The sequence below is a fragment of the Pipistrellus hanaki genome, assembly GCF_964339955.1.
Source record: "Pipistrellus hanaki genome assembly, chromosome: 5".
NCBI classification, from domain to species: Eukaryota; Metazoa; Chordata; class Mammalia; order Chiroptera; family Vespertilionidae; genus Pipistrellus; species Pipistrellus hanaki.
Window position 1 is genome coordinate 2,626,197 of NC_140507.1, and position 27,965 is coordinate 2,654,161.

Consider the following 27,965-nt stretch of genomic DNA (forward strand, 5'->3'; position numbering starts at 1 on the left):
AGCCTCCGGCATCGGCCACGTGCGGCCCACGTGCGCCTGCCTGCCCTCAGGTGCGGCTGCTTGGGAAGGTGCGTGGTCAGGACAGCCCACCAACGGGACCTGAGGCTGAGAGCAGCTCCGAGCTTGGGACAGGAGGGGTCCAGGTGACCCCTGCTGAGGATGGCCCGCTGGCTGAACAAACAGGTGAGGCCCGCAAACCTGGCGGCTCTTGTCCTGGCTGAGCCGAGGCCAGAGCAGGGCTCAGTCCGCCCCTGAACTTGCTGAGGGAACCCACAAACTGAGCTGGGAGCACAGGGGGGTGCCCAGCGGTGCCCTCTGTCTGGGAGAGCGTGCCGGGCGCAGAGGGCCTGCGCCACCGCCTCGCAGGACACCCGTGGGGGCTCTTGCTCTCGGTCCCAGACGCGCACCTGCACCTCCTGCTCCCGCCCCGCCCACGTCCAGTCCTTCACCAGAGGCCGGAGGGCACTCGCATGCCCTGTGGCCAGTTACGGATTTTTAAAGACCTCGGTTCCGCTTTGGGGGTTGAATATGGGGGCCTGGGGAGAGGCCTGCTGCTGCGTCTGCTCCCTCGACCCTCACTGTGGGCCCGGAGCCCAGCGGGACCCACCCGTCCTCCGAGGAGCCCTGGCGCCTGGCCACGACCGGGGCCGCGGACCTGCCTGCAGACCAGACGGCTCCCGAGGCGAACGCTGTGGAGCAGAGCAGCCAGAACTTCCGCTTCTCCGCCTGGGAGAGCCCCGGGCCTGCACGGCCCGGGCGGTAACTGCGGTGAAAATGTTTCTTAAATGACCCACATTTGGCTTTCATTTTCCCTAATGGCCCCTTCAAAGTACTCAGGAGATTGATGTTGTGCCACAGAATGAAAATAAGAGTTCACAGCACTTTGCATTACACATGGGGAACCGTGTTGTACACAGAACTGTAGCAAAAAAAAAAAAAAAGTCTCGCCACTCACACGCTGGTGTAAGTTTTAATTGAATAAAGCGTCTGGGACTCAAGATGGTTCAGTGATGCTGAGCAGGTAAACAGTCGGTGCTCAGCAGTGAGGAAGGACAGGGTGAGACCAGCCACGGGGAGTCACAGCGAGGGGGCAGCAGCTGCTGTAGATTGAACCGTAATGCCCAGGCAGACCCTGACAAGGAATGTAAACAGACCGAGACCGGCAACCCCAGAGGCCCCTCGGGCCCTGGGCCCAGACGCACGCCTCCTGGTCCCACCTGCAGACGCAGAGGCTGCTGGCACCCGCCCTGTCCCGGGGAGGCCCCCCGAGGGAGGCGCGGAGCCTCCTGCCAGCGCGGGAGCCCCTGGGAAGGGCTAGTGGTCCCGCTCCATCGCCCAGCGCCCAGCGGCTTCCGCCCGGGGCAGTGGGGCCCACGTGCCCGGCTGCTCTCAGGTGCGGCTTCTCAGGACAACCCCCCAGTGGGACTGAGGCTGGCCTGGGTGTAGGAAGCGAACGGGGGACTTCACCAACTGGGGCGTCGTCGGGTAAAGAGCAGCCAGAAGCTGCGGGACAGGAGGGGTGCTTGGGAGGCGCCTCCACCGCCTGGCTGGGCCTCGGTCTCCCTCCCTGCCCCTCCCGCAACATGATCAGAAGTAAATGATGCCCCAGCCCCGGCCCATCCTGAGAGGGCCAGCTGAGCACTCGAACCACTCCTCCCAGGCCCTCGGTCCTGGCCCCCGCGGGGCCATGCCCACCTGGGAAGGGACACCTCCCCAGCATTGTCTGGGACCTGCCAGCGCCACCCCTGACCTTCGGAATGAGACTGTACCTGCAAGTCCCGTGCTGAGAACGGCCACAGCGGGGGCCACGGCCCGAGCGCTCGGCCACCTCTGGTTTGGACCCCGGGGCCCGGGGGCTCTTGGTGGCTCGGCTCCCCCAGGGGCCAGCCTTCCTGGAGGCTCCAGGCTCCAGGTTCCCGCCCTGGGAGGCCGGGAGGCCGAGGGGAATGGACAATGGGAGAGGCCCGTGCTCAGGGGCAGTGTGGGGTGCGCCCACAGGCTTCACATTTCCGGGCTGTCCTGGTGCCTGAGCTGTGACCGCAGGCCAGGTCCCCGCACGCCACGCCAGGACCCGCATCTCAGCACAGAGGCTCACTCCGAGGGAAGGCTCACGGGTCCGCGCTGACTCCTCAGAGGGCACCACCGGGTGGGGAGGGGCCTCAGCAGCAGACGGGGCCCACGGCCTCCTGCAGGGCGCCGGCCGCACTGGAGGGCCCGCCGGGGAGGTCCTGCCCGCCAGCCGCCTCCTGGGCGGTGCTCCTGGGAGCCCTGGTGGCGTTGGCCCGGACGGAGATGTGGTCCCAGCCCCCCTGGGGGAGAGCGGCGTCACCGGGGCCGCAGGCGGTGGAGGGCAGAGGCCGTCCTTCCAGACGGCTGGGGCCCAAGGACCCTGAGGGACTGCCCGGTCTCCCACCAACCCCAGGCCAACGGGGAGCACGGACACCCAGCGCCATCCCCGCTCGCTCACCCCGATGCCGTAGTCCCAGCCCTGCCCCTTGGGCTCCAGGGGCTGCACGCCGGTGCGGTGACACACGGTGCCCTGGCTCAGGCTGTGGCTGCCCTGCACTTTGTTGGCGATGACCCAGACCTAGAACACACACCTGTTGGAGGCCCAGCCCGGCTGCGGTGGCACCGTGGGGGCAGCAGTGGGGAGGCCAGAGCAGGGCCCGGAGCCCCCGAGGTCCCCGCCCCAGAGTGAGCATCAGACCTGGTCCAGGGGCCCCACGGACACGCGGCGCACGTTGTTGGACACGTGCTCCCAGCTGGAGCCCTGCGGGTAGCTGGGCGTGACCCCCTGGCGGTACCACAGGTTCCCTGGGGAGAGAGGGGGTGACCGCGGTGAGGCCCAGGGCGCTGGGACCCACCGCAGGGCCTGCGAAGCCGGTGGCCCGGCCCCCTCCCCCCGCGTCCCCACAGCGGGAGAGGAGCCCGGACAGCTCTGCCCCCACACCCGGTGCCACCGGGCAGGGCTGGCACCCTCCCCTGCTTTCTACGCATGAGAGACTGAGGACAAGGAATTCTTTACAGACAGGACGGCCTGGAGCCAGGTCCCCGGCCAGCCCCCGCCCTTCCTTCCCTCGTCAGCTCCGCCGGGACAGCCGCACGGCAGGCCTGGGAGGGTCACAGGGGCCATGTGGCCTCTGCTCCCACGTGCCTGTCGTGGGGCCCGCAGGTCACAGGCCCCGCTCACAGCGCCACCCAGGCCGTGGCATGTGCCCTCGCCAGGCAGGGCTGACCCGTGGGGCAGGGCCGGTCCCCACCCTGGGGAACGTGGGGGGGATCTGTTTGGAGGCTGGCCTAGGCCTCTCCTGGTGGCTTACGAAGGCCTTGTGTCAGGGGCCTGGGGCTGGTGAGGGTGTCATCACATCGGGGGGCTCAGGGAACCCCAACACCCCGGTGACCACGGGGGACCAGGTCAACTTGCCATTCTCATCCACGGCGTACACGGACGTCTGGCCCACAGACACCTGCTTCAGCCTCTGCTTGGCAGGGGACGGGATGTGGTACCAGCAGTCACCTGCAGAGGGAGGTCGGACGTGGGTGTGCCCGGGAAGCACCGAGCCTGCGACCCCAGGCGCTCGGGCCCATGGCCGCCTCCGCGGCTCCCAGGTGGGTGGGGTGCACTGGCCGTGCCTGCGGACCTCCCACACCCTGGGCTCTCCAGGCCCCAAAGAGGCCGGGGCAGGTCCCAGACGGTGGGGCTGGGAGGGCCGGTCTCACAGGCACACACTGTGCCCAGCCCGGCGTGTGGGCAAGAGCCGGCCCTGCAGCTGCTGTGCAGGCCCGAGGCCCGAGGCCCGAGGCCCCGTGTGGACAGCCCGACACACCTGCCACCACCTCTTCATCCGTCCGCCCGCTGCCGCCCTCCCCGGCCGGACACTGTCCAGACATCCGGTCAAGGACGCGCCGGCCGAGGCTGTCCTCCGGGGAGTGGCCACTTGGGAGTGGGCCGAGCGGGGCCACGCCAGGAGGGGCCCAACCGGCGGGACCCTGGCGGGCAGGACCTGCAAGGCACCCAGCAGTGCCACCACCAGCTGCCCTGCAGGAGGCCAGGAGGGTGAAGCGCAGCTGAGGGCAGGGCTGTGGCCTCGGGACCCTGGCTGTGCCAGCAGCGGGCCGCAGGCTCCTTCGGCCTCGTGTGTGCTGAGCGGCCGGGAAGCCAGGGCCGCAGCACCTCCCGCGCGGAAGCCTGCAGCCTCGCCGATACCCTCCCTCCGGGGCGGCGGCACTCACCAGCCGGCTTGGCGGGGGACACGGAGCCCCGGTAGAAGGCAGAGCCGTCCCTCGCCACGGCCCACACCTGGCAGCAGCCGCCGATGGAGACGGAGGCGAAGGGCTGGTCGGTGCCCACGTGCAGCCAGGAGGCGCCCTGGAGACCGAGCGAGGAGGCGCTGAGGGCTGCCTGGCCCAGCCGCCGCCACCCCAGCCCCGGGTCCGGGAGCTGGCAGTTCCTCCCGCCAACCTCATCCTCGGTGCCAACTGCCCACAGAGCTGGTGACCCCTGGGCAGGCCAGGCCTCGCCTGACTCCGCAGCCAGAGTCCTATTGCTGGAACAATCTGCCGGAACCCTGAGTGACCACAGGGGCAGGCCGGCGGCCGGGCAGGGCCCGGTGCTCACCGCGGGGTTGAGCTCGGACACGCCCAGGCGGCACAGCATGTCCCCCTTGTCGCTGACGGCCCAGAGAGCGATGCCCGGCCCGCTGTCGGCGGCGCCCGGGCTCTCGGGGGCGATGGACACGTCCCTGAGGGCGATGGGGGGCACTTCCAGCCAGGGCCCGCTGGTCACCAGCTTGCATTTCCTGTGCAGCGGGGAGAGCACAGCCTGGGCACCTGGGCGCCCAGAGGCTACTGCCCGCCGCGGGCCGCCTGCCCTGGGCACTCGGAGGCTCAGGAGGAAGCAGCCTCCGTGGGAGCCTGGGGAGGGCAGGCCACCCCACCCACCCCCGCACCTGGGTGGGCACCCCTTCCTGGATGGGCGGCCCCACCCTCCGGCCCCGGCTGCTCCCTCCCCCGCCAGGCCTCCCGTCCTGCCCACAAGCAGAGGCTGCCAATGACATTTCTCTTATTTGTTCTTTAAAGCAAACTCTCCAGAAATCAGAAGCGCTGGGAGCCGCGGGCACTTCCTGGGCTGACATTTACTTTGATTCTGTGTTCCTTCCAGGGGACTGAGGTTGGAGGAGGGGGGTCTGGCCTGGGAGGGACAGGACGGGGGGCCAGGCCACACCCCAGCTACCTGTGCTCAGTCCTCACCTGGCCCAGCACCTCCTCCTGACAAAGTCCCTCATGGTTTTGTACCCGTGATAGGAGCTGCAAGAGGAAGAAGCTGAAATCGAGACCCCTTCAGGGAAAGGGACACCGCACATACATGCGCGCACACACCCTCTCTCCATTGGAGCCGTGAGCTGTGGAGTGGGCTGAGGGAGCAGGTATCACAGGACACGACGCTCCTCCTTCAGGAGCCTGGCCGGCTCTCCCAGGGCCAGGACATGGCAGCTGCCGACGGGGGTTCTGGCTAAGGGAGCTCTGCGCCCTCGCCACCCCGGGCCAACCAGGGCCTCCTGGCAACAGCCAAGCCGAGGACCCGAGACCTGGCACCTGTCACTCCTTGGTCGGCTCCTGGCTCAGGCCTGGCTGGGCTCCCCAGCTCCGTCTTCCACTTGAACCTATGACTGGTGCTCCCTGAAGCCTGGGGGCCGCCCGGCCCTGCCAGGGACCCCGCTTCGCCTCGCACTGCCGCCTCTGACACTCGGCCTCCTGCCCGGCCCGAAGCTCCCAGACCCCTCAGCTGGTGAGCCAGGCCCCGGCTGGCCCTCCCACCCGCCGGGCAGACACCACCAGGTGTCGAAGGAGCCATGCCATCCTCCGTGGGCCCACTGGGCCCCTCCGCACCACTCCAGCCGGTTCCAAACCCTGCTGGCAGCTAGGCAGGCACGCAGGGTCAGGTGCTTGGGGGTGGGGGGCAGAGGGCAGGGCTCTGCCTGGCAGGTGGTGAGGCCACTGCTGGGAGGAGGGTCTGGCTGGGCCACACTCCCAGTCCTGCTACACAGGGCAGCCCCATGGGGGCCCTCCCATGCAGAGAGAGAGAGAGAGAGGGAGGGGGGAGGGGGAGATGCTTACGAAGGGAAGTCACTGGCATACTGCCACCCCTCTTGGTCAGTGCCCCCAGGAACGCTGAAGTCCACGGACCAGTCAGAAACCTGGGGAAGGGGCGGGTCAGTGCAGGCCGACCTTCTACTCCAACCCCTGCCCGCCCCCCCGCTGCCGCCGAAACTCACCCAGCTCCACTGCAGGGAGGGGGGCTTCGTGCCCGCCTTGGTGCACTCCTGCAGCCCCGTGGCGTCGCTCCACATGTACCGGTCAGTGGGGAGGCCCCTGCGCAGGACAAGGCGGGTGTGTGTGTGTCTGTGTGTCCCACCCAGGCATGGCCAGTGACAGACACACTGGGACATGCACCGCTGAAGGGATGGACTGTCCCAGGTCCGGGACCACACCTGGGTGACCCCACATCATGAGGGGGCCTGGTCTGCATCCACGGAGGGCTGTGGCCACGGTGAGGGCAGAAAGCCCACCTCTCTATCTACCCCTATCTGTGGAGGAACCTGTCTCCATGCACACAGACCGGTCTGTAGCTCACTGTATGTACACTCACGTTTTGTGCATTTCATGTATGTTGTACGCTGTGAGTTGCTAATTATTCCTTAATTTAATGACTCAAGAAGAAAAGCCGCTGAGGGCACAGAGAGGCCAGACACCAGCTCTCACGCTGAAGCACCCCCGTGGCCGTGGCTGCCCATTTTGTCAAGACTATGGCCGGGGCCGGTCGCACCTGGAAGCCCCCAGGCAGCTGACATAGCACCCACGCTGCGTGCTCACCTGCTGGTGTGCTCCCCCCCGCTGTGTGCACACCTACTGCGTGCTCACCTGCTGGTGTGCTCCCCCCGCTGGGTGCTCACCTACTGCGTGCTCACCTGCTGGTGTGCTCCCCCCCGCTGTGTGCACACCTACTGCGTGCTCACCTGCTGGTGTGCTCCCCCCGCTGAGTGCTCACCTACTGCGTGCTCACCTGCTGGTGTGCTCCCCCCCGCTGTGTGCACACCTACTGCGTGCTCACCTGCTGGTGTGCTCCCCCCGCTGAGTGCTCACTTACTGTGTGCTCACCTGCTGGTGTGCTCCCCCCCCCCCGCTGTGTGCACACCTACTGCGTGCTCACCTGCTGGTGTGCTCCCCCACGCTGTGTGCACACCTACTGCGTGCTCACCTGCTGGTGTAGCCCGTGACGGGGTTCCAGCGCTGGTTCTCGTAGATGTAGACGCACTTCACATCTGACTGTGGGTAGAGGTTACCGGTGCTGCTGGCCAGGCCTGGGGGAGAAGACACTGCCAGGCCACAGGCCGCACCAGCCTGTTGGGCCCCCAAGGCCCCAGAGACTGGGGGGGGGGGGTGTGTGTCAGGCTGCAGGTCAGCCGAGAAGGGCTCACAGGCCTGTTGAGCTCGCCTCGCAGGGGCCTGCCGGCCGGTCTCTGATATTGTGGGTCTGCAGAGCCTTGGTGGGGAGAACCTGCTATGCACCCACCCACACCCCGCCAGCTCCTCGGCCTCACACTCTGTTCTGGCTGCACCTCTTCCCCTCACCATCCGACTTACCTGGACGGGGCAGGTGGGCTCACCCTATTAACACCCACTAACCTCCAGGAGCCCCAATCTCGTTTGTGAAGTGGGGACGAGGCACACCCTGCCTGGCCACCACGGATGCCGTTAGCTCTGTGGGAGGTGCGGCCCCGTGGTCTCAGTGGACGCAGTTCTAGAGCGTCAGCCAGCCCAGCGCAGGGCGAGGCCTGGAGTGTCCGTCCCAGCGCTGGTGCTGCTCCGTCTCCCGGGAGGAGAAAGGGCCTCCGCCTCCCAGAGCTAACGAGGAGCTGGAACCTGGGCCCGGGACTCAGGGGACCTGGGTGCCGGAGCCCCTGTGCCTGAGGCCCGTCCATGAAAGGAGGGAGGGCTTGGGCAGGGGAGGCCTCGGTGGCCGCCTGTCTAAGCCTTCGAGGCTGGGAAGGCACATGGGAAGCGAGGCCTGGTCTCTGGCTGCCATGCCTCCGCTGCCCCAGGAACGCCTTCTGCAGAGGCTGGCAGGGCTGAAGGTCACCTGTCACCTGGCTGCCAACTGAGTGTCAACACCGGGACGGCGGCTCTGGCGTGGGGCCGGGGAGCCAGAGGGACGAGAGGGAACTGCTAGGGAGGCCGGGCAGGGCGCGGAGCCGGGCTGGGCGCGGAGCCGGGCTTGCCAGCTCGGGGCGCGGGCCGTGGGCCACCGGCCACCCTCACCTTGGAAGCAGCCTCCTCCGTAGCCACCTGTGTACACCCAGGCGGTGCCGTCGTAGCCAATGCCCCACACCACACCCCGGCTGCTGGCCTCCACCACCCGCAGGTGGCCGCCCATCTGCCGCCAGAACCTGAGGAGGGGAGAGAGGGCGGGTAAGCGACCCCAACAGGCTGCCGCCTCCCCCGGAGCCCGGGGCCTGGGACAGCGAGTAGGCAGGGAGCAGGGTCATCTCATCGGCTGTAGGAGCCACGCCAGCCAGCAACGCCTACTCTGCTGCCCTGACGGTGAGGCCCTCTGGGGGCAGAGTGCAACCTCCTGTGGCCAGGGTCCTGCCTCTGGCCCCAGAGGGGACCTGACTTTTAAACGAGAGTGGATCACCAAAGGGCAGACAGACAGCCACTGTCCCCTCCTGGGCAGGCCTTCTAGTCTCGTGTCTCCCTGGTCCTCTCTGGCTCTGGGTGACCTTCTGGGGACAGAATTGGGAGCACCATGTCCCCACCAAAGGGTGGGTACCCCAGATTCTATCGCGCTGCCCCCAGTGGGTGGCCTCATTCCACCTCCTGGTTTTAAGTGCCACCTGCAGAGCCAGGGTGCCCTGCCCCTGATGTCCCGTGGGCAGGGTCTCCGCGCAGGTCCAGGCAGACCCAGGCCCGGGAACCGGCCGGCCGTGTGGCTGGCGGCCGAAGCGAGGCCGTGTGTCCGGCGGGCCCCTCCTGTGGAGCCGCAGCGCTGGCTGCGGGGTGGCCGTGGCCAGGGGGTGCACTCACATCTGGGCGCAGGGCAGCGGGTGCTGGTCGCAGCGCTGGCTGCGGGGTGGCCGTGGCCAGGGGGTGCACTCACATCTGGGCGCAGGGCAGCGGGTGCTGGTCGCAGCGCTGGCTGCGGGGTGGCCGTGGCCAGGGGTGCACTCACATCTGGGCGCAGGGCAGCGGGTGCTCGGGGGCCTCCAGGTCCGGGCTGGGCTCACTGACGAAGACGTGGCCCTTGCAGGTGATGGACCAGACGGCCTGCGGGGAGGGGCGGCCGAGGACCCGCCGGCTCTCACAGCAGGACAGGTTGAGCAGGGCCAGCTGGCATGGGCAGATGGCGGTCACCGCTGGGAAGGGGCGGGCAGCAGGCCAAGGCTGGGCTGCCCAGGGCTGCTGCCCCTGGACCCCCGGCCTGGGGGGCCACCGCCACTCACCCAGTCGTTCATGTCCTGCTCGGTGGCGGTGGCCAGACGCACGGGCCACCTCTGCTGGGTCCTCTCGGGGGTGTAGAGGGCGAAGGAGTGCTTGTCCTCGTTGAGCACGGGGACCAGGGTCGTCACCTCGTTGAGGAACACGTGCAGGTACTGCGTGCGCACAGAGGGCGACGGCGAGGCTGTCACCGGTGGACAGGGTCGGCCTGGTGCCCCCTTCCACAGAGCTGGTCCTCAGGCCCCTGGCCCCTGGCGGCTCTGGGCGTCCCAGCACGGAAGCCCAGCTCCCGAGCAGGTGCGGGTTCACCTTTCAAGGCGAGGGCTCTTGGGACTGCCCGGGTCAGCCCAGCCCTGGGGTGCAGGGGGCGGCTTCCTTCTGTGAGCCCGACTTCTCAGGAGACACGGAGCCTGCCGGCCTCAGACCCGGGAGATGGCTCTGCGGGCCGCCAGCACCTGCCCGCCACTGAGGGCCAGTCCAGGGGCTGGGGCTCTGTAGGTGCCAGACGCTGTCCTGGGCTGGGCACCTCGGGGCCGGCGTCCCAGGCCTGCTCCTGTCCCTGCACCGGCCTCCCCCGGCACCCGCCCCCTCCCGCCCGGCCCGCCCTGCACCTTCTTCTCCTCGTGGACCACGTAGTAGATGAAGAGGATGCTGTCCCGGGCCCCGTCGTGCCCCGTGAACTGCTCCAGTGCCACGCGGACGTCCACCCACTTGTGGGGCTTCCAGTCGCACCACCACTGCAGGGCGCCCGTCTTCACCCACACGGACTGCACACAGGCCCGGAGGCGAGGCCGTCACAGGAGGCCCCGCCCCCGACCTGGGCCCTGGTGCCCAGCTCCCAGCTCCCCCACTTCACCCCCATGACAGGGACACTATCAGACCCCAAGCCAGTGTCAGCTGCACATCCAGCCTGGGGGTCACAGCCACCCCTTGTTCTGGGCGGGGAAACGAGGCTGGGGGGGGGGGGTCCTATGCCTGGCCCAGTGTCACAGAGTGAGTCAGGGCAAAGCGGGTGCACACTCTGCCGCCTGCCGGCTGGCCCCTTGGCCACGGGGAGATGCATGTCATTCGAGACACAGCGTGTCCTCTGCATGAACCCAGCTGAGTCCTTCATGTAGTTCCCACCTCTAGGGACCCTCAATCCCCTGTCCTGTCCCCGGTTCTCCATAAAACACTGCCCCTCGGGGACACGGGGACCCTCCTGCAGGGAGAGGACGGGGTGAGTCCCGGCCACCACTCGCAGAGGCTGCAGTGGTCTCTGGTCCCAGGGTCTCCGCTGTGCCCGCACCACAGGGGGCCTGACAGAGGCCTCTGGGTGGATGAATAAAGGAATGGACTTGCTTTTTCATTCTGGAATCTACAAGGAGAAAGGCAGGCTTCCCATCCGAGAGAGATGGACAGAGGGATGCAGGCATCCGTCTGTCTGTTTCTCCCACCTCACCCTGGGGCTGGTAAACAGTAGGCACACAGTAAATGGGGCAGAGAAACTGTGCCCGGCGCCTGCCCACCTGCTCCACGGCCTGTTCGTAGTGTCGGAAGTTCTCCAGCTCCCGCTTGGTCCGTTCCGTCAGCTGCTGGAAGATCTGCTTCCGCCAGGCGGCGGTCTGGGCCGGCGTGATGGACAGGGACAGGGTCTGCATGGAGGAGGACAGGCCTGCGGCCGGCCGGAGCCTCAGGGCGGGATGTCTGGCCTGCCCGCAGCTGGGCAGCAGGCCAGGGTTTTGTCTTTGTCTTTACGTCAGCCCTTTCTTGCTGGAAAGCTATGATCTCCCTAAAATGCCCACGAGCCCTCCCACCTCCTTCTCCTGATGCCGCCCAGGCCAGCAGCCTGCTCCCGCCCCCGGCATCAGCCTGCTCCCGCCCCGGGCACCCTCGCACCCGCCTGCGCGGTGAACCACTTGAGCACAGTGTGGGCCTCCACAGCACAGCCTCCTCCGGACACCCACACCCACAGCGGGTGGTCGTCAGCGCAGTAGGGCTCCTCCAGGCCCAGCGGGAGCAGCTCCAGTGAGGAGAGGCCGGGGGGCTCAGCGGTGTGGCCGGGCACTTTCTTGGGCTCCTTCAGGTCGATACTGGTCCAGGGCAGCTCGGCAGGGGGGGAGGCCTGGCCAGGGCAAGGCTCAGGCCCCGGGGTCCCGTCAGCTGGGCCGGCACCCTCCACGGCATGCTCTGCGGCCTTGGCGGTGCCTGGGCCTGAGGCCGAGCTGCCCTCGGAGTGGCCGGGACTTTCCGGAGACTCTGCAGGGACAGGCTGCTCAGGCCCTGGTCTCTCAGCTTCCGAGGAGGCATCCGTGTCGCTCGGCGCGCAGGAATCGCCACTGACCCTCACCTCGTCACCAAAAAAACAGCCAGCGCTGGGGACGAAGGGGGCAGAGCTGTGACTCCCTGGAGGGAGGAACACGGGCTGCTCACCTGCTCCACCACCGAGAACCTGTGTGACCCCCGCGCAAGTCCCAGCTTCTCTGTGCAACACCCAGGCCGTATCCACACCCATCAAATCAATTTTCCTGATGTGGAGATCTAATATCTCTCTCTTTTTTTTTAAATATATATATATATTTTATTGATTTTTTTACAGATTACAGAGAGGAAGGGAGAGGGATAGAGTTAGAAACACCGATCAGCTGCCTTCCCGCACACCTCCCTCGGGGGATGTGCCCGCAACCAAGGTACCTGCCCCTGATCAGAATCAAACCTGGGATCCTTGAGTCCGCAGGCCTACGCTCTATCCACTGAGCCAAACCAGCTAGGGCTCTAATATCTTTTTTTTATTGTGGCAAAATATGTGCCATAAAGCTCACCATTTTAAATCATGCAATGCAGTGGCATTAAATATATTCATAATATTGTGCCACAATCACCATAAACAAGTTCCAGAACCTTCTCATCACCCCAAATGGAAACACTGTACCACTGAGTCACTCTCCAGCTTCCTCTTGCCCCACTTCCTGGCAACCACTCACGTGCTTTCTGTCTCTATGGATTTGCCTATTCTGGACACTTCATTGTAAACGACATCATACAAAACTCGACCTTTTGGGACTGGCTTCTGTGACTTAGTATAATGATGTCAAAGTTCACCCATGTTGTGGCAGTACTTTGTTCCTTTTTATTTTTAATTTTAATACTGGCCTGGTGCACAAATTCATGCACACTGAAAGGAAATTAATTAGAAGAAATATTTTAATATCGCTATTTGCCCTTTCTCTATAATAGAAGTGTTAACCAAATTCACGATTGACAATGCCAGGTTGAAACACACCATGCGATTGGCGCCAGTGAGAGTTTTATATGTATTTCGCACGCGCGAGTCAACTTAGCTTTTTATAGAGAATAAACTTGCTTAATTAGACCTGCTTTCTGGAAAAAGCTAAACTTTTTCCAGCCCAGTGAAGCACCCCGATTTCTCTATCAGGGAATTGTCAGCAACACAGCAGGAAATGTCAACATGAAGCAGATTGTTGTAGATTATGCAGGGAGAACAAAGGATAAAATATTTAACTGCAGCAGTGTTTGACTATATCTGCGCAGTGAGAAAACATGAAGTCATTGTCAAGGTCCACCATTTTTTACTGCGTTTCAGTAAGGTCAAGTTTCTATGCTTTCTAAATCTCCGTTTTCTGGCTAATGAAAATAGGATTCCACTGAGCCTTCTATCTACCTACTCCAGGACTTCTGTGGGGATCAAATGAGATGAGGCACGTTGAACTGTGAAATGTTTGCACCTGGGTATAAAGCAAGTCATGCTCCTGGGCTGAAGAAACTGCAAGGAGCTCCAACCGGTTTGGCCCCGAGCATCCACCTGCAAAGAGGCCTTTTCTCCCCCTGACCTTGAGGTGCCAGACCCACAGGCCGGTCCTGCTCAGGGACAATCGTGGCTCCCCTAGGAACAGCCATCCCAGCCTCGCTCACCTCCCACCAGGACCAGCCCGGACACCAGGCCCGGGCAGGGGGACCCACAGGCTGCCAGAGAGGAGGCTCAGCACCCTGTTGAGAGGCTGGGCAGCAGCACCTCCAGACACTGCCCCCCCCCTCCCCTGCCACGGACGCCCCCCCCCCCACCCCCATAGAGTGTCGACCTATGGACTGAAGGGTCTGGGTTTGATTCCAGTCAAGGGCATATGCCTTGGTTGCGGGCACATCCCCAGTAGGGGTTATGTAGGAGGCAACTGATCAATGTTTCTCTCTCATCAATGTTTTTGGCTCTCTATCCCTCTCCCTTCCTCTCTGTAAAAAAAAAAAAAAAAAAAAAAATCAATAAAATATATTAAAAAAACAAACAAACATTGTAAGGAGGCTAGTCACTAGGGAGAGAAGCCCGGAAAGAAGAATCTTTCCAAAAATCGGGACTTTTTTAAAACGCCGTGGGTCGCGGGACAAATTGTTAAAAATCGGGACTGTCCCGCCAAAAGCGGGACGTCTGGTCACCTTAGGCTAGACCCCTGTACTAGTACTTCTCCATTCATCCACGACGGACATCGGGTTGTTTCCACCTTCTGCAGTTGAGTTCTGCTTCTACAAACATTCGCACTTGCTTTGAGCGAGCACCTGTTTTCATTTCTTTCAGGCACCTGCCTAACAGCAACACTGCTCGGTCACAAGGTGACTGACTTCCCGAGGTGCTGCCAGGCCGGTTCCCACCGCTCACTCCTGCTCCGGTTCCTCCCCATCTCAGCACTTTCCTTGCCTGCTTTTGGGCCGCGGCTGTTCGGTGGGTGTGCAGTGGTGTCTCACTGGGGCTCGGCTGGATTTCCCCAGTGACTGACGACCCCTGGCATCTCTCCCTGCGCTCGATGGCCAGTCATTCATCTACTTTGCAGAAATGCATTCAATCATTTGCCCTTTTAAAACTGGGCTGTTTGTACTTGTCACGCTGTAAGAGTTCTTGATGTGTATTCTAGATACTAGGCCCTTGTCAAATATATGCTTTGCAAATACTTCCTCCCATTTGTTATCTTTTCATTCTCCTGATAGTGTGCTTTGGTGCATAAAACTTTTCAGTTTGATGAAGTCCCATCTATCTTTCCTTTTGTTTCTTGTGCTTTTGTTGTATTTAAGAAGCCACTGCAGACTGCAAGGTCAGGCAGATTTTTGGCATCAGTGGTTTCAGAAGCTTCTCAACTGATACCAATGTGCTGCTCAGCGCGAGAACCATCAGCTGAGACAGACACTTCCGGGAAGTGGAGGAAACCCTCCCGCCCTCTCAGCTGGTGGTGCAACAGTGCAATGACCACCAGGCTGTGGGAGGGCCCAGGCTTTGGACAGGAACCTGGCGGTGGGGAGCACTGTGTAGGTCCCATGTCCCGCAGGACAGGTCAGCGCTGTGGGCACTCTCCTGTGGAGCGGAGCCGATGCTAAATCACCTGCCTGCCATCTGCGGGCCGGTGGGCTGAGCTGGGCCTCACCCACACGCTCTAGAACCAAGGACCTCAGTGTGGCCCCAGAACTGAGGCAGCAGCACACCTGGGCCGGTGCCCGTATCTACAGAAACAGGTGCTCTGGGGGCGGGGCCTAGAAAACAGCGAGGGAACGAGTCCCCGGAGGGTCTGGGGCACGCCCCCGGCTGAAGTCCCAGCTCCAGAGGAGAGAGACCGCCCATCCTCATCCCCGAGAATCCACTTGCAGAGAGGCCTTTTCTCCCCCTGACCTTGAGGTGCCAGACCCACATGCCGGTCCTGCTCAGGGACAATCGTGGCTCCCCTAGGTACAGCCATCCCAGCCTCGCTCACCTCCCACCAGGACCAGCCCGGACACCAGGCCCGGGCAGGGGGACCCACAGGCTGCCAGAGAGGAGGCTCAGCACCCTGTTGAGAGGCTGGGCAGCAGCACCTCCAGACACTCCCCCCCCCCCGCCCCCGCCATTCCTCCATGCCCTGCCCCCTGGGATCACCTGAGGAGACTGGAGGAGCTGCCGGAGTGGGACCGGTCACACACTCGGCTGGCGACAATGGCCTTCCACATCTTGCCGCTGAGCTCGCTGGGGGTGACGCCGTGCCGGAAGTACACGGTCCGGTCCTCATAGCCGATGCCCCAGACCTGGAACAGAGGTGCTGCTGGGGGGAAGCCGGGCAGACCTGGGGGCTCTGCTCCCTTTGGGGGTGTGGGAGGATGGGGTGGAGGAGAGTGCCCCAAGACCAGAGGGCGTGTCTGTGCACACAGTGGGGTGTGTACACGTGTGTTGGGGTGGAAGGTGGATGGCGTGGGGTGAGTGCTGAGGTCAAGTTTAGGAGAAGCAGGGGCCTGTGCGGCTCTTCGGCCTTCAGGCAGACCTGGGCCAGAGGAGGTGGTGGTGCTGGTGGGCCCGGGCTGGGACACGAAGCCCCATGTCCTCATCTGTCTCTGTGGGAGGGAAGCTGCTCCAGGGAACAGAGGTGCTCCTGGGCTTTCAGTAAAAGGACCTCCTTGACCCTGACCTTGTTTTCCATGGAAAGGTGGCTCTTCCCTCTGTCTCTGGGCGCCGAGGAAGGGGTGCTGGGCAGCCGACGGGCCCAGGGGGCAACCATTTCGAGCCTAGACTTGGGGTGCCTGACAGGCCCCGGCCTTGGTCCCGGGAGGCCTTGCTGGGAGGGCTCCGTGCCTCTGCCAGGAGGCTGGCCTCACGCTCCATCCTGTGTGCACCAGCTGGCGCCTGCCTGGCCCCTGACGGCTGTGCACACGGCTCACTGGGAGCTTCCATCCCTGTACAGGGGGGACCTGACACCTTCACACAAAAAGTCTTAAAAATCGCCAGACCTCCTTGTTTACAAGGAGGTTAGGCAGTACGAACTACGCGGTGACATTTAAGAGTGACTGCATCTAGCCGAAACCGGTTTGGCTCAATGGATAGAGCGTCGGCTTGGGGACTGAAAGGACCCGGGTTCGATTCCGGTCAAGGGCATGTACCTTGGTTGCGGGCATATCCCCGGTAGGGGGTGTGCAAGAGGCAGCTGATCGATGACTCTCTCTCATCGATGTTTTTAGCTCTGTATCTCTCTCCCTTCCTCTCTGTACAAAATCAATAAAATATATTTAAAAAATAAAAATAAAAAATAAGAGTGACTGCATCTAGGAAGCAGGGAAGATCAGCTTTGTCCTTCCCTGGTGTCTGATTTCCCCCAAATATTGCTCCACCGAACTCTTCTCCGGGATGCATGTCTCTCCCTAGATCTGTGCCCACTGCCCTGCTCTGGGGGTCCTGTGGGGGGAGGTGGTAACCCAAGGCAGGCGGGCTCTGGGACAAAGGCTGGGAGAGTGTGGAGGTGCTGGGACCCCCTCCCCAACCATCCATGGGGCAGCAGGAAGAGATGGGGGAGGAAGCACAGGAGCCCCCATTGGAGACCCGCCCCCAGGAAGGAGGCTCGGAACACGGCTCACTTGGTCATTGAGCCCCACGTCCACCATCGTCATTTCTCCCACCATCTCGATCCAGCTGGTGCCGCAGGGGTTGTGCGAGTTGACGCCTCTGCGGAACCACACCTGGGAGAGTGAGACATAAACGCCTCCTGGAGTGCCACCGACACAGGGGGGGCGTTTTCTTTTAAAAAATATATATTTTACTGATTTTTCACAGAGAGGAAGAGAGAGGGATAGAGAGTTAGAAACATCGATGAGAGAAACATCAACCAGCTGCCTCCTGCACACCCCCTACTGGGAATGTGCCCGCAACCAAGGTACATGCCCTTGACTGGAATAGAACCTGGGACTCTTCAGTCCGCAGGCTGATGCTCTATCGACCGAGCCAAACAGATTTCAGCTAATTAAACCAAAAGAAGAACAAATGAATAACCTGACCCTCTGGTTCACGCCGCAAATGAGCACAGCACACCCTTTAGGAAGGAAACATTCACCCCACATCCCTCTGGGCTGAGGGTCACCTGTCCCCAGTTTCACTTGTCCTGGTGGCTTCCTGTCCATTCTCTGGCTCAGGGCATTGTCCCTCCAGGAGACAAGACTGCCTCAATCAATCCAGAACCTTCTCCCCACCAGTTCAGACACTAGCGGCACCTGTTGGCAGCAGGTAGCAGCAGGTGTCAGCTGACTGGTGCAGTGAGAGCTGGGAGGGGCTGGGGGAAGGGAGGGCACATACTCCATCTCAAATCCAGACTCTGACCTGTGAGCCTGACCAGTGACACCCCATCCCGGACCTCCGGGCAACCTCCACCTTAGCTCACATATAATCAAATGTTTGTCTTAAGACGGAGCAAACTGCTCCTATTAATCTAACCTGCTGCTCATTTATCTGTAGATCTGAGAGTGGGGTGCTTGGGGGGTCGGGGAGGAGAGCCCATCTGTACTTTCCCAGGGGCCGTGTGGCCTGAGGCTCTGGAGCTTCACTGGAGAGGGGCTGGATGCGTGGGAGACCCGTCCCCTGGATGTTAGGGGAAGCCCTTGATGGGGGTGGGGTTAGAGAACGTGGAAGCAACCTGAAATCAGCCTATTTTAGTGGCCTTGCCTCCGATAAAATAAATATGATCAGCCTTGGCTGGTTTTGCTAAGTGGTTACAGCTTTGGCCCAGGGACCGAAGGGTCTCGGGTTCGATTCCTGATCAAGGGCATGTACCTCAGTTGCAGGTTTGTCCCTGGCCTTGGTCGGGGCACTTGGGGGAGGCAACCAATCAGTGTGTCTCTCTCACATCGATGTTTTGCTCTCTTACCGATATTTCTCTCTCTCCTCCCTCTCTTCCACTCTCTAAAAATCAATGGGGAAAAAGAATAAATAAAATAAATAAAAATGACCAGCAGGAAGAGGAGCAGGGGGAGGCAACCAGTTAGGGGAGGGTTTTAGAAAACCAGCTTCTGATTCCTTGAGATGTTACGGCCTACGGAGTGAGCACTGCTGCTGGCCCTCAGTTGGTTCAGGGTCCGAGCAGCGGGATTCTGCAGGGGCCGGACATCTCAGAGGTGACACAGACAGTGCCCGGTGCTCGCTAATTGGTTCTCAAGGGTTCAGGACAGAACAAAACACACAACCGCCCTCAACGTGACACAGAGTCCCAGGACCCAGCCCCCCTTCGACCCAGCCTTACTTTCCGGTCCTTGGTGACGGCCCAGACCACGCCCACTCCCACGGAGACGTGCATGATGCCGTTTTCAGAGGTGGGAGGCTCCACGAGGCACCAGGAACTTCCTGCTCGATCCCGGGAGAAAGCACAGGGTCCCCGTCAGCAAGCGCGCCCGGGAGAAGCTGGGCACCCCCTCCCGGTACGGGGGTGTGTCTCCCACCTTTGGGGTTGTTCCTGTTGATTCCTTCCCGAACCAAGGCCTGCCCCTCCCAGAGCGTGACCCACAGGAGGTCGTGAGGCCCGCAGCTGATCTGGACCACCTCCCCCGGGGTGTCCACGTGGGACCAGGACGAGCCTTCTGGGTTGGGGTGGCTGACGTCCTCTCTGTACCACACCTGAGGGTGAGAGAAACCACAGGAAGGGTCAGCGGGGTCAGGCCAGGACTCCGTGAAGAACCAGCTGCCCCAGCTGGGCTGCATCTGCTTTAGCACACACACAGGCCGAGCATGGGGGGTCCTGGAGACCAGGGCCCAGAGGGTCAAAGGCGGCTACAAATGCCACACCTGGACTTCTGCTGTCCTAGGGGACAGCCCCTTCCTCACTCACCCATGTGCCCCGTGAGAACTCAGCCCCAGCTTGGGCGTCCTGCACACTCTAGTGGTGTCACGCTCTCAAAACACCTGTCTCTAGGGGAAGCTGACCACTCCCCTTCGTAGGAATGTCTGAGCTGTCTAAGATGCCTGGCCAGTGTGGGCAGTGGTTGAGTGTCGGCCCATGGACTGGGAGGTCATGGTTCCATTCTGATCAGGGTATGTGCCTGCGTTTCGGGCTTGGTCCCTGGTGGGGGTGGGGGGTTGTGCAGGAGGCAGCTGATCAATGATTCTCTCTCCTCATTGATGTTTCTATCTCACCCTCTCCCTCTTTCTCTCTGAAATAAAAACATAAATAAAACAAACACCCTTCTTTTTCTCTTTAACCTGAAGACAGTGAGCATAGCCAAATATGCCACCTGATCATATTGTGAGCACTGCCTGGCGTCTCATCTGGAGGGGCTGCACGTTGCTGTGTGGTCTAGGCGGGCGGGGGCCTCCTCCTGGGACCTGTCTCCATATTGGGCACCATGGCCTCCCAACCCTGTCGCCTGGACAGCCTCCCTCTGCTACCTCTGGCTTAGGGCCCTCTGCCTCCCAGCTTCTCCTGGGGCCCAGGGTACGGCCCTCAGGACTGGTGCAGGGCAGCGCTGGCTCACAGCCGGCAGCACAAACACTGTCATTCTCCCTTCTCTTTGCTTCCAGGTGGGCGTGGCCCCTCGGTGGGGGCTCTGTCCCAAGCCAGGTCCTGCAGCTTGGCTCAGGAACACCGGTTAACTGAAGCCAGGGCCAAATAGGACCCCAGAGGTAAGCCTGATAACAGCCTGCCGTGACTGTCCCCAAGCCAACCAGAGGATTTTGGTCAGTTTGTGGAACGGAGGATTGAATAGTCACGAGTAAGTGATGGGTCACCCCACGCAGGGCCATCTATGTTGCTGCTGTAGTCAGGTTGGTTTTATTACTTTGTTTTAACTTACAACTTCCTTCAGAAAATGGTCTCCTCTCCTCTCCAAACATCCACCACCCACCCACATACCCACCCACCCATCCATCCTCCTACCCATCTATCCATCCACCCACCCATCTATCCACCTATCCATCTACCCACTCACCCACCCACCCATCCACCCACCTATCCTTCCATCCATCTACCCCTGCATCCCCACCTACCCATCCCCTTTCACCCACCAACCAGCAATACTTCCAGAGACTGGTGTGGAGGTGCCACAGGGAGTTGGCAGGGAACTCTGAGTCTGTCTGAGGAGACTACACTGATGACATCTGAGCCCAGGGTGGGCACTGGTCAGTGCTTTGGGGGGTCATAGGAGGGACAGGCCAGGGCCAGGAGTAGGTGGGAGGTCAGAGGCTTCTGGGAGGAGTAGAATCCACGGGGTCAACAGGACAGCAGGATTCACAGAAAGGGCAATATGGGGACCCTGATAAATGCCACCTGCTGTGGGGACAGGAAGCGAGGAGGCCTCAGGGGCAGCCTTTCTCCTTCCTCCACCTCTGGGACGACAACAAAGGCCTATGTATCTCCTGTCCCTTCCTGACTGTGGCCACCCCCTCAGCCACCCCCTCAGCCACAGGGGCCACAGCTCACCTTTCCCTGCAGAGACACAGCCCACACGGACAGGTGGCCCACGGGCTCCTCTGTGATCTCCCAGCCCCCCACGGAGAGGTCGTTGAAGGGGTCGGGCAGTTGCTTGGGGTCATCCTTTGAAGGGATCTGAAATAGGTGGAGGCAGAGGCAGTCAGTCCTTGTGGACTCTTGGGCCAGCAGATGGCACTGTTCCCCTCCTGGAAGACAGCTGCCCCGCACCAGCAGTGCCACAGGCCCTCCGCACGCCGCCTTCTTTCTCCTCAGCGCACAGCTCCCGACTTCACAGAGCAGGCACATCAGAACACCGGCTTCCTCCCCTGGGCGCTCTCTGCCCTGTCCCCCCTCTGCCAGCCACCAGGCTCCAGCTGCCACCCCCGAGCGGTCACTGCTGCTCCAGCAAGAAGGGCCTTGGCTCTGTGCTTTGCAGTGACCTGCACGCTGTGACTCCATCCCCCACCAAGAGGGGGCCGGTCACAGAAGGTGGCCCTGCGGTGTAAGCCCTTGTTCTCTGGGCAGCTCCCAGCCCAACGGGCAGGCTGGCTGGGCTGGCAGACCCACCTCAAAGCGGGGGCCCTCTAGAGAGGTGTGCTGAGGGCTCCAGGCCTCCCCTCATTCGAGGGCCACATAGGACCCAGTCCAGGCCTCACGTCCCTAAGTTGCGATGTCTGTCTGGGTCAACACAAGAGCCAAAGTGGCTCATATATATAAAAGGATAATATGCAAAGTGTCCCCATGGGAGTTCGAGCTGGGGTCCAATTGCTTGTTATGACGTGCACTAACCACCAGGGGGCAGTGGGGAATGAAGGAAGGCCCCGGCCGGCTGCTGGCAGCTGGGGAAGGGAGGCCCTGGCCAGCATGGAGAAGGCCCCAATCAGCCCTGATCGCTGGCCAGGCTTAGGGACCCTACCCGTGCATGAATTCTGTGCACGGGGCCTCTCATTCAGGAATAAAGGAGGTAGATGTGCACAGACTGAGCCTCATTCTCGGACAGGGCAGCTGGAGACCAAGGTCAGTACAGGTTCTGTGCTGTCCTGGGCCAATCTGGCCTGCCTCCCACTGGGCCTTCTCCCAGAGGAAGGGACACGCAGTGCCGCAGTGTTCCCAGGAGACAATCAAAGGCCCGGTCCCAGTGTGGGGGTGGCACCCTCTGGGCACAGGCGGGAAGGCAGAAATGAGGGTCTGTGTGATCCTCCCAGCAGTGGGGCTGCTGTGGGCCCTGCCCCACCCCCCGGCCGCAGGCAGGCTCCGACCTTGGCCCAGGTGTCGCGGGACTTGTATCTCCTGTACCGGATCCACCTCCGCCGCCTCACGTAAGAATTCCACTTCTTGTCCCTCGTGTACGTGGCAGGGAAGTCCATGGCATATGTCCACCCCTGAAAGACAAGGTGGGGGCACTCTGTAAGGCTCTGCAGGAAGGAAGTGATAGGGCTGGGGAAGGGGGAGCAGGCAGAAGGAGGAACAGCACTGCTCCCCACTGATCCTGTGCAGAAAGAGGGGGGTATGCAGGGCAAAGGAACAGCACTGATCCCCACCAATCCTGTGCGGAAAGGGGGGGCATGCAGGGGAAGGCCGGGGTCGGCTGCCACAGGACCCGGAACAGCACTGAGGGGACGGGTGAGCCCAAAGCACTCCCTCCCCACGTGGAGCCACACGGGGACCACGTTCACCTACCCCTTTCTCGGTGGGCTCCCCGCCGAAGTTCTCGTCCACGTACCAGTCGGACTCCCATTCCCAGTGCGGCGAGGGCAGCGCCACCCCGTCCAGCGGCCGGTGCTGGAGCCCGCTCACGTCGCTCCACGGCCAGCGGTCGCTCGGCAGGAGCTTCTCGCAGAAGCCCCCCACGGGGTTCCAGCGCTGAGGGGGAGGCGGGCACGGGCTCTAGGCCGGCAGCGCCTGGGGAGGCCAGGCCCCCGCCAGCAGGGCACTCTGCTGTACGCATGGTGGGTGTGAGCAGAGGGATCAGCCAGCACATCATCATGGCCCCAAAGGACACGGTGCCCCCCAGGGGCCAGCAGGGGAGGGCATGGCCTGTTCTGGAAACCCCTGGGCGTGAACCTGACCAGCCTGCCTCGGTGAGGACACAACAGGGGTTTTCCGGTCCCAAAGGCCCATGACACCACGAAACTTGGATCTTTAGCCGAACAAGGGTTGCCTGGAAGCCTGGTGAGCGGGGACTCATTTCCCGGCCGGCCAGCCAGCCAGCCCACTCAGCACCCCAGACCCCTGCCCCACCTGGTTCTCGTAGGCCTCCTCCTGGCAGCGGATGGGGACGTCGCTGGCGCACACGTACACGTGGACCTGGTTGTCGCAGGCGATGCCCCAGCAGCCCCGCGTGGCCGCGCTGACCCGCTTGAACTCCAGCTGCGTGTCCCTGCACAGCTCCCAGCACTGCCCGGCCGTGGAGAGCGTGTACACCCTCCCGAAGAGGTCCACCGCCCACAGCGCCGAGCTGGGCATGGCGGCGAGGGCTGCGGGGAGAGAACCGGAGGTGACGGGCGAGGGTCGGTGTCAGTGTGTCCACAGCCAGCGCTAGGCTCATGTCACAGACAGCGAGATGCAGCCCAGACAGCGGGCGAATGGTCACCCCAGATGAGAAGCAGAGCCCGGCTTCCAGTCTAGGGCCCTTTTTCGTTCTTTGCCTTTCTGTCCCTCTTGTCTCGGGGACTTCTTTCAAGCATCCGAAAGAATACAGAGGGGAAAAACAAACAAACGAAACGAAAGAATACAGAGGGAAAAAATGTAACCACCACACCTCTCCCTCCCCAGGTTAAATGAATGTTATTCTGTCATGTTGCCTTCAGACCTTTCATGCCAAAAGAATCAATGAGTCCAGCCAGTGTGGCTCCGTGGCTGAGCACCGACCTATGAACCAGGAAGCCATGGTGATTCCCAGTCAGGGCACATGCCTGGATTTGGGGCTTGATCCCCAGTAGGGGGTGTGCAGGAGGCAGCCGATCCATGATTCTCATCATTGATGTTTCTATCTCTTCCTCTCCCTCCCTCTCTCTGAAGTCAATAAAAACTTATTTTTTTAAAAAATATATTTTACTGTGTTTTTACAGAGAGGAAGGGAGAGGGATAGAGAGCTAGAAACATCGATGAGAGAGAAACATCGATCAGCTGCCTCCTGCATGCCCCCTCCCCCACCAGGAATGTGCCCACAACCAAGGTACATGTCCTTGACCGGAATAGAACCTGGGACCTTTCAGTCCGCAGGCGATTGCTCTATCCACTGATCCAAACCCGTTTCAGCAAAACGTATTTAAAAAAAAAAAAAAAAAAGAATCAATGAAAAGTCACAGATTTAGTTGAATTCCAAACAATGTCCTGCTGCCAGCCCAGGAAGCCTCTGCCCCAAGGTGGGAGTCCCCTCCCTTGTGCTGGTCCCGCTGGGACCTTCCTTTATGGGTTTGACGGGGTCACCACGTGGGCCTGGCACCCTAGCCAGAGCCTTGCATGGTCCTGCAGGAGCCCGGCGGCTGCGTGGCAGGGCTGTGAGTCCTATTGACACTCTCCTCGCATGACCACTTCTCTCTTCCCCATGGTCTCCAGCCTTTCTCCACTCCTGTTCCTTTTTCTCTTTCTTCTTGGCAGTGGATGGGCGAGGCAGCCACTGCACTGGGCCACTGGCCACGCCTCCCCTCACCCTGGGAATGTCTGTGCTGCTGACCCCGGGGCATGACTCCTGGAGCCTCCCTCTACAGCAGGGCCATGTGGCCAGAGCCATGGCGGCCAAACAGCGGCTGGATGAGGGCGGCAGGGGGAATGGCGGTGAGGACCACATCCAAGATTGAAGCCTGCCCAAGGGCTGGGACGAAGGGGAGAGCCGGGAGGTGAGGACACAGCCAGTCTGGTTTGGAAACTGGAGCCACGGGAGGCAGTCTGGGCACCCTGAGCTGGGCCAGGCTGCCTCTGTGAGTGCCAGGGGAGTGAGGGCACTTTGGAAGGCTGGCGACTGCAATGCCAACACGAGATGGACCGCGTCTGAACACAGGAGCATCTGCCATTGGCAAACGGCCTTTCTGGGGACAGATGGCCTTACAAACACCAGAAGTGACAAGTCAGAAAGGAAGTGAGAGGAGAATCAGGAACAGAAAGAAAGGAAGCAGAAGGGACAGGAGCCAAGCTTGGGAGATACTGGGACAGAAGTGGAGGAAGGTGACAGGAGAGAGCCTGACCAGCAGCATGGAGCACACGTACCCCAGGGGGGCTCTCTCCGAACCCCCATCTGTCTCCCAGGGCACCGGCGCCAGGTCAAACATAGGGGAAGTCAGAATACCAGCATTCTGGAGCCACCTGAGTCCAGGTGCCTGAGCTGGGAACCCGGAAGAACTGCGGCAACCCCCAGTGACCCTTTTGCTCCTCCTGGTCAGGCCTGAGGGTCCCCCCTGCCTGTGGCGTCTACACTGTGACTAAGTGCCCAGAGCCACCTCAGACCCAGACTGTTGGAATTCGGGTTCTGGCTACTCTTCTATCCAGCACCACCAAAAGTCAACTAACCTCTGTGTCAGTTTCATGATCTGTAAAAGGCAAAAAGGAATCATGGCCTACTTATGTGGTTCTGAGAATTAAATGATATAATACAGGTTCAGAGCTTTTCTTGTATTTATTTATTTATTTATTCATTGCAGAGCTTTTAATAAGTAGTGCGCAGCACCCATCAAGAACGCAATGAATGTTACTGCTGTCATCTTATTACTTGGCATTTGCTACCACAAATTGCCACTTATCTTCTATCTCTTAAAAACAAAAACAAAAATCACGCCCCTTTCTGGTCAGCCTGAGTCTTCAGTCTCTTCATTTCCTCAGCACCTAGCAATGCTCTGCACACAGTGCGTCTTCAACCCAAGTTAGAGATAATTACCACCACCTCCAACCACCACACTGCCAACTCCCTGAGCTAAGACAGAAATATTACACCAGGAGCCGAAACCGGTTTGGCTCAGTGGTAGAGCGTTGGTCTGCGGACTGAAAGGTCCCAGGTTCGATTCTGGTCAGGGGCATGTACGTTGGTTGCGGGCACATCCCCAGTAGGGGGTGTGCAAGAGGCAGCCGGTCGATGTTTCTCTCATTGATGTTTCTAACTCTCTATCTCTCTCCCTTCCTCTCTGTAAAAAATCAATAAAATATATTAAAAAAAAAAAAAAAAAGAAATATTACGCCAGGAAAGCCAAAAATCACTAATTAATTCAGGTCAGCAGCCAGGTCAAAATAGGTGGATAGGTGTGTGATAAAGCAAATACAGCAAAACATTCACAGTAGAATCTAGGTGGTGGGCATGTTAGTGCTTACTGTATAAGTCTTTCAACTTGGTTGTATACTTGAAAATCTTCATCAATTGTTGGGGGAGAAAAGTAAGGTTTTTTTTGGAGGGGAAATGTTGGTTCTGATGGTGTTATCCTATATAATAAAAGAGGTAATATGCAAATTGACCATCACACCCTCACACAAGATGGCTGCTCCCATGTGGTCACAAGATGGTTGCCACAAGATGGCTGGCAGGTGAGGGCAGTTGGGGGTGACCTGGCCTGCAGGGGAGGGCAGTTGGGGGCAATCGGGACAGCAGGGGAGCAGTTAGGCATTAATCAGGCTGGCAGGGGAGTGGCAGGGGAGCAATTAGGTAGGCAGGCAAGCAAGTAGTTGGGAGCCAGCAGTCCTGGATCGTGAAAGGGATGTCCGAGGGGGTCCCAGATTTGAGAGGGTGCAGGCTGGTCTGAGGGACACCCCCCTCCAGTGCACAAATTGTGTGCACCGGGCCTCTAGTTTTTAATATAACTCTAGTTTTCAAAGACATCTCTTAGCTGACAGTCCACTCTATATGTGACCAATTAAGTCAGGCTCAGTCTGCAGGTTGAACTCAATGAATGGGTTACTTTGACTTGTATTTGATACACTTTCCCTGGGAGAAATGACTAAGCAGTAATTCCCACACAGACACACTGGTAATTGAACCTTCGGGGCACCTAATGCAGAGAAAGGATGGGGGTGGGGTGGTGTTTGCAAACTGGGGCCTGGGCTCCAGTCCCTTCCCAGCTAAAGATGACAGGGCGTGAATGTCCTACCTAGGGCAGCTGCACCTCCTTCCCAGCTCTGCCAGGGTGCTGCCCCGGCTCCCTGCAGGCCACTTCCCGGGTATGAGGTGATCAGGTAACCTGTCGGGGACACTGGGTCACTGGGTCAGAGGACTCTTGAATGGAGGGTTGGTGCTTTAATCCCGTGATTCTGGGGTCCTGGCATTTCTTTGTTTTGTAGGGGTGAAGGGATGGAAGGAACATCTTTCAAGAACGCCACTTCTGGTTCATCAAGAACTTGGGCACCGTGAATTCCAGCGGGGCCTTAGGTCATTCTCAGAGCCCTCTGCCTATCAGCACCGGTTTATCAACAGATCCCTTCAGGCCAAAGTGCCCAGGGGAGGAGGGGTGGGGCACGGGATCATTATGCCAAAGGAAGCGCCTGAAGCATTTACTTCCCGGGGTTGCCTATTGGTCTGTTTCCCTATTACAGCCTGTCGATCCCACCCCCTTGGCAAACAGAGTCCTGGCAAACAAGGTGGACGACTGCCTGCCAATTGCGGGGGCTGCTGCAAGGCGACAGGAGGGTCCAAAGAGGCAGGAGAAAACAGCGGGGCGTGCATGGTCGTAGGGCCCTTCCTTGGAGCAAGGTCTGCCCGGCGCCCGGGCAGGAGGGGCCCCGAGTCCCCATCACCGCGGGCAGGTCGGCCTCGGTGGGCTCCCATCCGTGCACTCGGGCGACAGGTGGGCTCCGGAGCGCCGGGCCGGACCATCTGCCCGCTAATCCCACGCCAGCAGATCTGCTCCCGCCGCTGCGCAGAGCGACAGCCGGGCTCCTCCCGGCGCGATCCTCCAAACCGGCCGGTTCCAGCCCCCTGCTCCCGCGTCTCTCCGGGCCGAGGGCTGGGCTGCGGGCTCCCCTGACCGCGCGTCCCGGGGGCGGGGGCGGCGCCCGAATCCCGGGCAGAGAAGAGCACGGGCGCAGCCCCGCCCTCCCTCCCCCGGCCGCATCGCAGCCGCCGGGGGAGGAGGCGCCGCCGCCCCCGCCGCCCCCGCCGCCCCCACCGGCCCGGAGCGGCCGCGGAGCCCGGGCCGCCGCTGCACTCACCTGGGCCGCGCCGGGCGGGCAGGGTCGCCGCGATCGCTTCTCAGCCGCTCGGACAGCGGCGCGTAGGAAGCGGGGCCAGGCCCGCGCCCATTGGCCGGCCTCGCCGTGACGCAGCGGCGGGCGCCCGCCATTGGCCGGGGCGCATTGCGTCACGGGCCGGCCTCGGGGTCGCGGCGG

The 27,965-nt window shown here is 61.4% G+C and overlaps 1 protein-coding gene across 2 annotated transcripts; it reads right to left on the minus strand.

The window, feature by feature from the left end:
- Positions 1-942: 942 nt before the first annotated feature.
- On the minus strand, positions 943-27,909 carry TECPR1 (tectonin beta-propeller repeat containing 1). Of its 2 annotated transcripts, XM_084886132.1 has the most exons (25): positions 27,789-27,909; positions 22,902-23,137; positions 22,341-22,523; positions 21,920-22,042; positions 20,670-20,795; positions 18,697-18,871; positions 18,501-18,601; positions 16,849-16,950; positions 15,386-15,531; positions 11,374-11,849; positions 11,004-11,149; positions 10,107-10,262; positions 9,501-9,650; positions 9,230-9,387; positions 8,320-8,447; positions 7,259-7,361; positions 6,276-6,372; positions 6,118-6,197; positions 5,251-5,307; positions 4,619-4,799; positions 4,234-4,369; positions 3,425-3,517; positions 2,708-2,814; positions 2,468-2,587; positions 943-2,309 (listed from the first exon to the last, which is right to left on the minus strand). In XM_084886132.1, the coding sequence occupies exons 2-25, from the start codon at positions 23,124-23,126 to the stop codon at positions 2,160-2,162; spliced, it is 3,519 nt and encodes a 1,172-aa protein (XP_084742258.1). In that variant the 5' UTR covers positions 23,127-23,137; positions 27,789-27,909; the 3' UTR covers positions 943-2,159. The 2 variants fall into 2 exon arrangements, with proteins under 2 accessions (XP_084742258.1, XP_084742259.1); XM_084886133.1 differs by lacking the exons at positions 18,697-18,871; positions 20,670-20,795; positions 21,920-22,042; ... (1 more) ...; positions 22,902-23,137; positions 27,789-27,909 and having other exon boundaries at positions 11,374-11,880; positions 18,501-18,536.
- Between the last annotated feature and the right edge of the window lie 56 nt (positions 27,910-27,965).